This window comes from Erithacus rubecula (assembly GCF_903797595.1).
Source record: "Erithacus rubecula genome assembly, chromosome: 6".
Taxonomy (NCBI): domain Eukaryota; kingdom Metazoa; phylum Chordata; class Aves; order Passeriformes; family Muscicapidae; genus Erithacus; species Erithacus rubecula.
The window spans coordinates 27445210-27457665 of record NC_136688.1 but is presented as its reverse complement, the minus strand read 5'-3'; the positions used below and the strand labels follow the sequence as shown (position 1 = coordinate 27457665).

At 43.6% G+C, this 12456-nt stretch overlaps 1 protein-coding gene across 5 annotated transcripts in view; it reads right to left on the bottom strand.

Annotated features, from left to right (window-relative positions):
• Positions 1-12456, bottom strand: part of LOC306803904 (deubiquitinase DESI2-like) — a 72664-nt gene that overhangs the window by 42639 nt on the left and 17569 nt on the right. The window contains exons 1-2 of one of the 5 annotated variants that reach the window (XM_079309869.1): positions 6692-7698; positions 6084-6641 (exon numbers count right to left, since the gene is read on the bottom strand). The exons of 3 other annotated variants lie outside the window; for them this stretch is intronic. In XM_079309869.1, the coding sequence (XP_079165995.1) occupies positions 6084-6122 (39 nt within the window). In that variant the 5' untranslated portion in view covers positions 6123-6641; positions 6692-7698. Of the gene's footprint in view, positions 1-6083; positions 6642-6691; positions 7699-12456 lie in introns of those variants that run through there. One more of the 5 variants, XM_079309870.1, reaches the window with a different exon arrangement.

The following is a 12456-nucleotide window of genomic DNA, read 5'->3' as shown; positions in this document are numbered from 1 at the left end:
TTTCATAAGGCTAACAGGACTAACAGAAGTGACAGCTCCCATGTTGCCCTGGATGAGTCAGTTCAAGTCAGTCCACTGGGCAACAGAGCAGTGGTTCAGTGAGCTTGCTGATGGGATAAATGCCATGGCTGGAGAGAGCAATGCCCTGTGTACAGTCAAGAGACAGCTCTGTGGACATCTCATGCATAAGCATGCAGGAGCCAGTGACAGGGCTGCAGTGCTGGAGATTTGCAGTAACATGGACAGGTAGCCAGCTTGTCACCCTGACAACATCCAAACATGTGTTCCCTGATGGATAACACATCTCCAGGCTGTTGCTAAGACAACAAAAATTCACTTATTATGCATAAATGGGCACACTTCATTGCTTATTAACTTATTAACTTGGGCCATGCCACTTACTCTTTATCTTCTTAATTGATTGAAATCAGATGACATGTTTGGATTCCTTCTTCTTGAAGGAAAGGACTCAGCTGCAGCTCACTGTAATAGTGGGGTTTTTTTATCTTTTCTTCCTCCAATTGATTTCCTCTCTCCAAAGACACAAGAGAGAAGGGATGTCTAGCTGCATTTCATCATCTTCCCACAGGCTTGAACCAGGCACCAACTACAACAGTGCTCAGCATCACTAAATTGCTTTTCTTGTCCCTCTGCTTCTGCATTCAAGCAGGGCAAGGAAGCAATCTCACTCTTCTACCCTGCCTGAGATCTACCTGTTGTCACTCATATGAAATTGATGCAGTCTAGGCGGAAAAGAAAAGCAGAAACAAAGCCTAGTTTTCCTCACCTGCACACTGCCAGGCTGCTCAGACTGATTTATTTGAAACCTCTAATGTACTCTAATGTACTGCCATCAAATTTACCATAACAACTTTTTATTAAAAAATTACTGATTTTTTTTTTTCAAAGTCAACAGCATTTGCTCTGGGAATTGTTGTATCCAAGCAAACTGAAACAGTCTGGACACACCTGTCATATCTTGGGCTCAGGACTCTGCTGTTATCCAGTGAGAGCAGCTTTTTCTGCTCTCCTCTTTCATTTTGAGCAGTGGTCTACTTAGGCTCTCTGACCTTTAACCAAGAGTCTTCCCAGAGAGTTTTTGGGCTCAAAACAGAAGGTACCAGAACAGAAGTAAGTCACGGGAGTGATCAGGAACCCTGAACCTATTATGCAGCATATGCATAGTTGAATAATCTAAACAGTGTTCTAAGAAACAAACCCAACCAAACCAAACCAAAAAGCAGCACAGAAGGCCAACTCAAAGCTCCAGGAGTAGGCAAAAACCAACACCTGAGAGCTGCCTGATCCCTCACGTGACCACCTTTGAGCAGCATTATGTCAGACTACTCCTACAAAAACATCATTTAGCACTCCTGTAGCACTGTGGGGAGCCCATCTCCAGACACCAGGCTCCTGTTAGCTCCCCATTCCACTTTGTTATCCAGTACCCTGTGCTGGATATGGCTGGAAGACAGAAGAATGAATAAGAATCTGGGTAAATGCAGAGTCAGTGATAAAGTAAAATGCTAAACACAAAATCTTTGAGCTTACCTCCACAACAAGCCTGCAAAGAAGATTAAAACACCCCAGATTTTCCCTAGCCAGTTTTTAGTCATGGAAGAGGAAATTCTTACAAGTTTTGTGACTGGTCACAGAACAAACAAGAATATGATACACCTACCATGCCCTTCCAAGAACTTTGCAAACTTTTGATTGAACAGTGTGTTTTGGAGAACCAAAATGATTTAGATTTGACTAAAAATTTTGGCTAGAGATGACTCGCAAATATTTGAAGGAAAATCAAAGCATTTAATTTTATATATATATATATACACATATGTATATGTATTAAGAGTTGCCAAGGAGTTGCCAGAATTTAATTAAAATCTCCCAATATTTTGATTTTTGCTCTCTGTTTGTTAAATACATTCAGTGTGGTCAACACATAAAGGAGGAAAAAAAATCCTAGTGACTGTCCGTTACTTAATCTTGCAAGACCACAAGTTGCACTATTGACTTAGAGCAACCATTCAGCTCATCACAGCAATAAATGTCACACTTATCAACTTATTTAACAAAAATTCCTCTTTCTTTCCATGTGCCTTCCTGGAATGCCAAATAGAGTCAGGTGATGCTGTGATTCTCCACACACAGCAGCTCACAAACAACTAACAAGCAGTGCAGAGATGGGGCCACACCTGCACTAGGGTTTTCCACTCTTCCCACTAAGCGAGCTAACAGCATCTGAGACTTTCACCTACAGTAAGAACAGGCATGTTCACATTTTTCTCAGTAACTAGACTTATTCTTTCCTCCAGGGAGATAATGGCATGCTCCATGATCTAGTCAATGCTGTAAAACAATCACTTCATAGAATGAAGTGCTTTCCTTGCAATCCTGTTGCTGTTTCTCAAAGGCTCCTTATGTACTGAAGACAGAAGCACAAAGCATCTCTCTTCCTTCAGTACATCTACAGTGACCTGAACATTGCTTCCCTCTCCAGAGGTAATGACAAGTAATGTCAGTGGAATCAATGGAATAGCTGTGGGACAAGGCTGAGTAAGAGAGCCCCTCTCTCATTCAAACAGACCCTACATCACTGGCTCCCTGCTGACCAGGGCTCTCCTTCTTCACTGCAGCACATCTCAGGGGCTCATTTACCCCAGCAAAAGGAGTAAACAAGAATGATAGTAGATCAAAACAGTTTTATATGTTATCAGCTTCAAAGACAGGGGAAATTCAGGAGAATCTGTAATAAAAGAGGGATAACAGTGATATGTATAAAACTTTGCCTCTAATATGATAGCATGAATGTGCTATGCAATAAGCTGAAAATAAGAGAGCCCCCAAACTTGGATCTCTGCCAAGCAAACTATTTTTAGTGGAATGTGTTTAGCTTGTTAAAGATTTAGACCCAGGAAATATTTGCAGTTATTCTACTGCCTGATTGAAGTAGGCAATATTTATTAATGTATGGTGACTAAATAAGCTATTCTAATGTAAGCCACAAAAACTTAAAGTGATGAAGGAACAGGATAATATCCTGACTAAAAAACACCAACCCTGTGCCTATGATCTAAGGAAGATCTGTTCCATGATAAACAGCTTATTGAGCCAGACTGGAGGCAAAATAGCTGTAAGTTATGAAAGGGAATTTGATTTGTTCCTCTGAAGGCAAAGTGGTAACTGACTAATCTGGGCAAACACTGTCACAGATTTTATAGACCTAGTTATTTCTTACAGGTCTCCAACCAGCAGATGGCTTAGATTAAGTCCATGCAAGAGCTGAATTCGAACTGGCAAAGAGATTCATCAGTGATCAAACCCATGATCCATGTTGTTATTCTGTGTTCACACTTACACATTAAATCAGAGTTTAGTATCCTGCATATCTACTCTTTAAATTGTCCTAATTGAGCAGCAAAGTCCACCTGCCCTGTCTGTTTTGCAAGTGTCCAGGTGTGTACAAGCTCTTTGACAAGACATAGGATATAACCATCCTGTGCACTGGGGGTGAAGAAAAATTGCTTTTGATGATAATATTTAGAACATTTGGGAAACCCAGTGATTTTTGCTCCATTATTTTATGCTGAAGAAAACAAGCCTAAAATAGACCTACCTGCTTCAGCAATTTGAGCAAAACACCTCATTAAATAGCAGCACTCTTTTTCCTAAAGAAGCCTGCTTCATATCCAATGGGTAAAAGGATAAATGGCTATAATCTTTGAATACACAAGACTGCACAGAGTGGGTATTTCATAGTTGCACAAAGCCCATAATTGAACTTCTGCCCTAGGGATAAGTTTTCCTGCAGTGTAAGTGCCTCCAGTTGCCATACGGGGGTCATGTTCTTTGTCAGGAAAGCAGAGCTTTACATCCAGTTAATTGTTGTTCCCAGCTGTCTTTTTTTGTTGTTGTTGTTGTTGGGTTTTTTCCACTGAGGCTAGTTTTCCAACAGTCATTCAAGCAAATGTGCTCATTTCCCAGTTCCCCCGCAATTCCCCACCACAGCATAACAAAGTGCAGATTTTGTGCGGCAACATTCCAGGCTTCGTGGTGTTAAAATCATAGCAGTAATGGAAAAGCATGTAGCCTCAATAGTCATAATGTAGGACATGAGCTACAGGTGACTCAGTGGTAGTCAAACAGATGCAGTATGAAAATAGAATGGTTTCTGTGTACAGACTGGTTAACCCATGGAGTTAGTACTTACACATGAAGATTTGCATGGTTTGCTAAGCAGCAAAAACTACTCAGTCTGAAGTAAACTGATGACCTCAGTTCTGCTCACTGTTCATCTCAGAACACAGTGACCATGAACAGCAAGTTCCTTCTGCCTTAATTACTTGAGATTTCATCTTTGGTGTCAATCAATCAAATATAAAAAGGTAAAGACCATGTCCATCCAGTATATGGATCTCTCCAGCTCAGTGGTGAAACATTCATTGATTTGGGATGGACCAACAGTGGCTGAGAGAGGAAAGCTTAGGCCATACTCTGCTGCAGAACAAACTAAAAAAATTGCAAGGAAGTCAGTGGATATCATAAAAAGACAGAAAAACTCCTTTATTTTCCTCAAAGGATTAATGATAAACTCTTGCATGTGCAATTTGAGTCCCTTGTAGTCAAGCACTAGCTACCATCTTTTTGGGTTACCAAACCTATTGGTTGAAGAACATCTTGAGGGAGTTCACATTTCAGGCTGCTAAGCAGCTGACCAATAAACACTCAAGAGCAAAGTCTAGGGAAGAATTTTACACCAACTTGTTCAATTTTACCAATAATTGCTCTGGAAGAGGCAACTTCAGTCCACTGTACTTGTGCTTTTTGGACTGCTCACCAATGCAGATACAGTCCTACCTAAATAACCCTTACCACTCACTCTTCCCTCAGAAAACAACCCACCTGTTTTAGTTCACAAAAGATCCCTTGATCCTTATGATAAAAAGATACTTGGCTTTTACAGCAACCCACTCCTAATCTTTTTGGTATCTGTTCTCTGGATTTCCCCAACAGGGAAACCCACACTATTCTGTGGGCTTCCTGGTAAAAGTTGTCACTGCCTGATGATAAAAAGCAAATGTATGCTGTAATCTTAAAGGTTTGGAGCTGGATATTTAGAGCTCACTCAGCACCTAGGCCTTATAAGGTCTTATTTTCCTCAGAAAAGTTCATTGAATTTGTGGAAGATCTGAAAACTACTTTTTTTAATCATTTGTTGGTAATAAAAAAACTAAGGTGAAACACATAATCATCAAAACACTCCTCATGTGAACATGCCTCTCCTTAGCTTCTGTCAGACCAGCAAGCAAATAGGCTGTGCCAAGCCACCTTCTCTTTGGGGGTTTGTGCCAAGATTTGGACCTTTTGATTTGCTAGCACAGAAAACACCTACTCACATTCCCTCTTGCAAGAACAGGTCAAGGAAAACCACTTGCTGCCCTGTGAGCTTTCAGGAAATATTGCAGAGTAGGATGTGGCCATGCCCCTTTCTGTGCTGAAACTTCACCAGAAAATTTAACACTCTTGTTGCAATTAAGCTTCAAAGAAAATTATTAACTACAATCTTACACATATGAGGAATTGATCCAGATTATTAGAAACTATGTCCTTACTGCAACTCGACAGCTGTTTCTCCTCCTTAGATGAAATCCTGACCCCCCATCCCACAGCCTGCTAATGCTTGCTCACTCAAAATTAAAAGACAATTATATCTAACACAGATAGAGGTGATCACATTTTCTTCCTTAAGTGGGGCACTGGAAATTACAAAGTCCTCACCTCATCCAGTGCTGCTCCTGAAAAATCCTGCAGAAAATCTAACACAACACCTGTAATCTGACCCAATATTCTAAACACTAAAATAAAATAAAACAAATTTAAAAAGCAAGTTCAGCATCATCTCTGACATGAGAAGATGATAGGCTTGGATGAGGAGTTTGGGCCAGGGAAGAGAGAGAGGGGGAGGGAATCAGTCTCTCTGGGGATTTGTGCTTGACTCCTCTTTGTACAATGCCTGCCCTCCAACCATAAACTCCCACCCAGCCCCACTGTCCCCCCAGCCAGCAGTGTTTCATACTCACCATGTCATAAACATTCAGAATCACTGGTTCATTTGCCATTGTTGATTGCAGTAGAGGCTGGATTAAAACCTTTCAGTCCCTGCCAGATGTGTGTTGATGCCCTCAGGGTATGCTTTTACCCTGAGCTAGATAGAAGAAAATACCTCATCCTACAGTCGCTGAAGGAAGGAGCATGGAGGGAGGAGGAAAGGACGGAATTCTCACGGTTGTGTGTGTGTGTAAAGTTGGTTGCAGGGAGGCAGGAAGGCCTGGGTTGAGTTTGCTGGTTGTATAGGGTTTATTTTAGCCGTCCACTCTGTGACCGATCCAAGGTTTCTTCCTAACTCTGTAGTGCACCTCGGGGTCTGTAGAGTCATACACCACTGTAACCAGGCACCGTCCAAGCTCTTAAATCCCACAGAAGACAGATTCTGAGCCCAAACACAAGCCCTCTTCTGGCACCGTGAGCAAGGTGGGTGGCAGAGCGTGCGGGGAGATTTCTCGGCAGAGCTGAGAGCCGCTACCGCAGCGAGCTGCCAGCAGCACGCAGGAGCCCGGGCCACCAAGGCAGGAGCGGGGCTGGGGCGGGCGCCGAGCTCCCTCCCTGCCGCCGGCGGGGCCCGGGGCACCCCGGGATCTGTCCGCCGGGCTGGGGCCGGTCTGCCGGAGCTGCGATCTGTCCGTGGTGCTGGGCTTGTTCTGCTCGGGGCTGCGATCTGTCCGCGGTGCTGGAGCCGGGATCTGTCCGTGGTGCTGGGCTTGTTCCTCCCGGAGCCGGGATCTGTCCGCGGTCTGGGGCCGGTCCCGCTTAGGCACTCGGTTGAGGGTTCTCCGCCCCTGGCAGGACATGCTGAAGAGGCTGTGCCAGAGGGATTCCAGCGCGGGGCTCGGCGGTGGGAGGAAGAGGAGGAGGGGGCTGGCTGCCCCCGGGGCAGAGAGGGGATGCCGCAATCCCCATGCTGCCCACGGCGTGCAGGCTGAGCTGGCGTCGGCGCCGAAGTTAGAAGGCAGCTCTTCGCGAGAGATGAGGCGGGATTAACCGGACTGGGGCTGGAGGGAGGAAGACGCCGAGCAGGCGATGCTTCCAGGCAGGGTACGGGGCAGGGTTGGACACCCCAGCTGTCTGCGCTCTGCTCTCCGCAGGACCAGTCCTTATTTCTCGATCAGCTCGTCCCGAGCCGGGCAGCTCCTACTGACTGACAGACGAGGGAACCTACCCCGTCCTCTGCTGGCTGGATGCATCGCTGCATGGCACACGGTGGGAGGGCTGGGAAGGGACCAAGAGACCGGGCAGGGCGAGTAGTTTCACTTCTGGCAGCAGCAGGGTCTGGAGTTTCTTCCTGGAGCTACTTAGCACTCGTGTTAGGACCGTGAAGCTCTGCAATGTCTTGCCAGTAAACACTCTGACCTGGATGCGAGAATCAATTATAAAATGCACTGCGGTAAATTCATCTTCCTTTTGCTCCTCCTCTCTCTTTAAAGGGAGAGCAGAGTCTGTGATGGTGCTGGGAAAGAGTGCAGCTGGGAAAAGGACAAGAAACTTCCTGCTCCAAGAGATTTCCAGTGGTGTGGAAATTACCTTAAGCGTTCATATACAACAGACTTCTGAAGCAGGAGGGGAAAAAAAAGCAGGGATGACATCATCTGAGTTGGAGGCGTATCTAAGCTGAGGCTCTCTGCCAGCTCACAGCCAACCAGATCTGAATGAAAATTACAGGGAGCCTGTTACATCAGCACAGCCCAGCATGCCTCAGCCCTGTCTTCAGCCACACAGGAACCATCCCGTCCAGAGAAGGGCTCATCTCTCTTTTCAGGAGTGGAAGGACAAGACCATAGAGCTGTAGCCTTGTAAAAAACCTGTTAAACAGTGTGCAGGAGAATTTCTAGTGAAGGCAGGCAGTAGGAAAAGGAAGTGAGCCCATGCCCTGCATAGCTAAGTGCCAGCCCAACAAAGTCAGACATATTTTTTTTTCTCCAGACATTGCTAAGGAGATCCATAACTGCTTTGCCCTAGTATGCATTTTGAAAGTGCAAAGCTACAGCTCAGGCTAGGGCATGATGACATGCGATGTGGCAGGCACCCCAGCACAGTAATTTCATCTGGACTAGTCATTCCATGGGTGGGCTGGACAATTTTACACACATAGTACAGTGACTTGACCAGCATTCTGACTTCACCTCCATCCCTAGCTCTCCAACCCACCAACTCAAACTGTATCATTAACGATCTGTCTCAGCAGCCTGGGTCTGAAGGAGCAGTTTGTGCAGGTGGGTAAAGGTGCTTCCTCCTCCTTATCATCTCAGAGTCCAGATACTCCTCAGAGGATAGAATGATCCCCCACTGTCATTTTAAAGACTATGAACCAATGGAAATCTCCTTCTGCAAGAGGCTAAGCTGCATCATTCATGTCCTAACTTGTGAGACAAACCACCTACTGAAACCCAGAGGCTGCTGCTAAACTGTCACAGATACCCTGAGCACCACTCTGGGATATGTGTCCTGCTCTAGAGAATGTGATGTTTTAAGGAGACTTGAAAAGAGAGGGAATAGCTGATATTAGACTGATGTAACTTGAAAGGAAAAGCAGCACTACAAGGTTTTCCCACACTTATCCATAATTTTATTTTTTAAATTAACTCCAATGACTGCTGTGCTCAGAATTCACTAAAATGAATTAGAGACTTAAATCAGATACACAGTCCAGAGACAGACATCTATAAATACTTAGGATTTGGGAAAGTTGACAGGAAGCCACAAGCTTCGATGTTTTGTCCTGTAAACGTTTTAAAATTAATCTAGGGGAGAAAAAATATAAGATGACCAGAATTCCTCTTCTAAACTTTAGAGATAGTAGAGGGGAAGAAATTAAAACAAAAACATGTCTTTTAACCAATCATATTGCTTCAAGAGATCAAAGACAGTCTAAATGTGTATTTGTTATTGAAAGGATTTTTTGCTGTAGACGAGACAGTAAATGCCACTTGCACATTAAGATCTGGATTCTCTCCCTCTAACTTGAAACAACTGTGAAAGCTACATTACAAATGTCATTGCCTCTGGCTCCCTTTCCTGCCCATTCACACAAACTTGTTTCACATCATGACTTAGCCTCATCAGTGTTTCAGTGAGCCTTTGAAAATTCCTTTTTTTTACCCCATTCTATTCTAGACAACTTACTCTAGCTCCAGATTGAAGAGATCAGTCTGAATTCAAAGAGCTCATTAGTATGAGTTGTTTTACAGTCACATAAACTCTTCACAAGGCTTGGTTTGCTTTGGGCTGTGCTGAAGTGTTTCATCAACAGCTCAGGCTGATACCAGTTGAGAAAGTGAACTGCTCTATATCAGGAGCATGAGTACAATCCCACAGATAGCCTTGCTGCCTACAGGCACCAGAGCCCATATCTTATGTTGTAAAAACACTTCAATATAAATGAATTGCAAATACAGAAGAAAGAGAGATTTTTCATGCTACTCGTTAGAGCAGCTGGAACTAGAGCTTTGGGTTGTGTTGGGAATTCTTTTTCTTATGCTGGTTTTAGGACAAAGCAGACACATTTTTTCTATATATACACCTAAAGCTAGACAGCACCTTCATTCACATTTAAGCAGCCTCTTGCAAGCCCAAACTTTCTCAGATTCTCCACATTCCTAGCACTCCCTTTAAAGGGATTCACATATTTTTCTAAGGTCATTCCTACTGAGTATTGCATGGTATAAGTATGCATGCATCCTCAAGGATCAGTGTCTAGAGGAGACAATGTAGTCTTATGTGTGTCTTTGATCAAGAAAGAAATAAAAAGGCCTAAAAGGAACTTAGTGCTGCTACTCAACATGAACTAAAAAAACAAAAATCAGGTACAACCTTAAGGAATTACCGGGTACATTAAGCAAGGCAGTCAGTAGCTGAGAACTTCAGCCACCTCCTCCAGGTCCATCACAAAAGTGGCATTGCTGGGCACTGTAAACAGAGCTGAGACATTCCACTGGGGGCAAGAACAAAAGAACAGCACTGCAACAGAGAAATAATGGCTGCATTAGAAGTGATGGTCTATCTGCAAGTTTGTCTACTTGTGTTGCTATTCAGGAATTCTAGTTTAAATTAACACTTTTCCTTAGTCTACTCCCATGCACTTTCAAAGGCTCAGAAGCAACCCAGCAGACAATGGGGCTTTCAAGTGTGTTTTCACAGCAGGGCTGCCCAGTTTAAACTTCAAGACACTGAATGGTCTTCTCCCCATGTCAGGTACACCACCTCTGGGTGTCCATTATATTTGTTGACAACTTGTCATTTTGAATTGTATAAAGTGCTTCTATGCATGTCAATTTGTCATTATTATCCCATTGTGAGTACATTAGTCAAGAGTATCCATTTTAAAGAAAATATAAAATGGCTGTTGAAAAACTAGAGATGGTATTTTTTCAGATCCTTGAGAATGGTTGAAGGTATGCAAGAATAAAAATGGACTTGCAACTCCTGTCTTCATCTACAGGAATAAATCATCACCTGGACAGGTGCTAGAGCTTTGTAACCTTATTCTGGGAGTATGACAGGAGATATTTCATTAAGGAGTTTGAAGGAGTTTAATCTCACTTCTAACAGAGGCACTTGCATATATACCAAGGATTTGACTGATTCTGGTCAGACCTGAGTATGGGCTACAGGGAAAAATGAGAAGAGAAAATCAGCACAGGATTCCAGCAACGTGCTTTTTCCTTGTGTAAGGCAGTATATGAAATATTTAACTTCTTATTGCACCACAAAGGGAAAGAACAACACTCAAATTGGATTACTTCAATAACTGAAAATATTTCATCCAAGACTGTGGGGATTTGTAGCTCAAAGCTAGATGTGTATTAGTAGAAGGGGGAAACAAAGTTAATATTTGCATTGAATTCCTCATTGAATCAATCTTGATTTTACATTTCATCTCCCTTCTCATTGCAGCCACGCTTCACAACATTTTCACATAAAGGTCTTTGTCAGGAAGCAATGAAAGCTGACAGCAGGGTCTCTGCCCTACAGGCCATGAGCAAGGTGTGCAGGGCAGGCCTGCAGATGGCCACCATATTCAGCCACGAGACCAGGTCATCAGGCAAGTTTATAAGAATAAGGCAGGTCTTAGGTCAAGCCAGGACATCAGTCCATGTGTTGGACCCAGCAGAGCAGAGCTGGAGACCAGGATCCTGTCTATGTCACAGGGGCAGGGGCTTATGGCTGGGCTGAAATGGTGCTCCTGGGCCATGGAGAGGCCCCAGGAACTACCTCCTCTGCTTACATGGAGCAACACTGTCAACGGAGAGGCAAGCAATGTACACAGAGACTTTCAGCCTGGAAACCTGGAGGAAAATACTGAACATTTCTGTTAGATCTTATGCTAAGGATTAGGGAAGTAGTTCTTATTATTGCTATTAAAAATTCACAGCACAAACTATCATGGGTCAAAAGGAGCCAATGGATGCAATTAACAATTAACACCATACACAGAAGAGAAGAGTGCATCTACTCCATGAAAAGTGGTAATTAAAGAGATGTGACAGGTGAATGGCAAGAGAAAAGATACATCATTAACCCCATGTCACAGAGGTGTGGGAAAGCAAAGTGATCAGACTTCAGCCAAACAGCACATCTGCTGTATAGTGAGGACCAGAGAGAACTGAAGTGAGCTGCAATGGCACACCTGTAAAGAAGATATCATAAAATGTGAACCAAAAACCCAGAGTCTGCTTAACACTAAATGTGTCTAAGCTGCCTCCCTCTTGGACCAGGACAATATTTGTTCTGCTGCTGAGCCTGCCCAGAGCTACCAGAGCAGAGGCACTGTGGTTCTTCACTCCTGCTGCAGCCTGACAGAGACCCAGGAATCAGCATGGTGGCATGTAAAAGCCCCAGATCACTTATCTGTCTGATGTGCTCTGATGCATCCTACTGTGTTGAACACAGAATCTTGAAAAAAGGCCATGCTCCTTCAAAACCACCCTGCTGGGGTCACTCAATGCCTTTTGTATAATCACCTAATTAGTTAGATTAGAGGGAACCAGAAACCTGGTCTTATGTTCTCACAGCACCTTATATCCTTCTTGCTCACCACACAACAAAGGATTCAAGAGGCCTGGGCTCCGTTCCCAAAGTATTTTATGCATTTAACATTGGGTGAAGACAACTGATGGAAAAGCAGACAGAAGTTCCAGCATTTGTTCCTAGACATATTCCCCAGCTACTAAGCAACACTGTTCCAGCACTCTCAAGCTGTCTATTGATTAATGTCCAGGGTCCCTTTCTCAGTCAAGCTATCATATTCTGCAGAAAAATTATCAAAGCTAGTGATACAGGATATTAATTAAAGAGATACATATACTCATCACAATTTACTTACAGAATTTAGGTATTCCT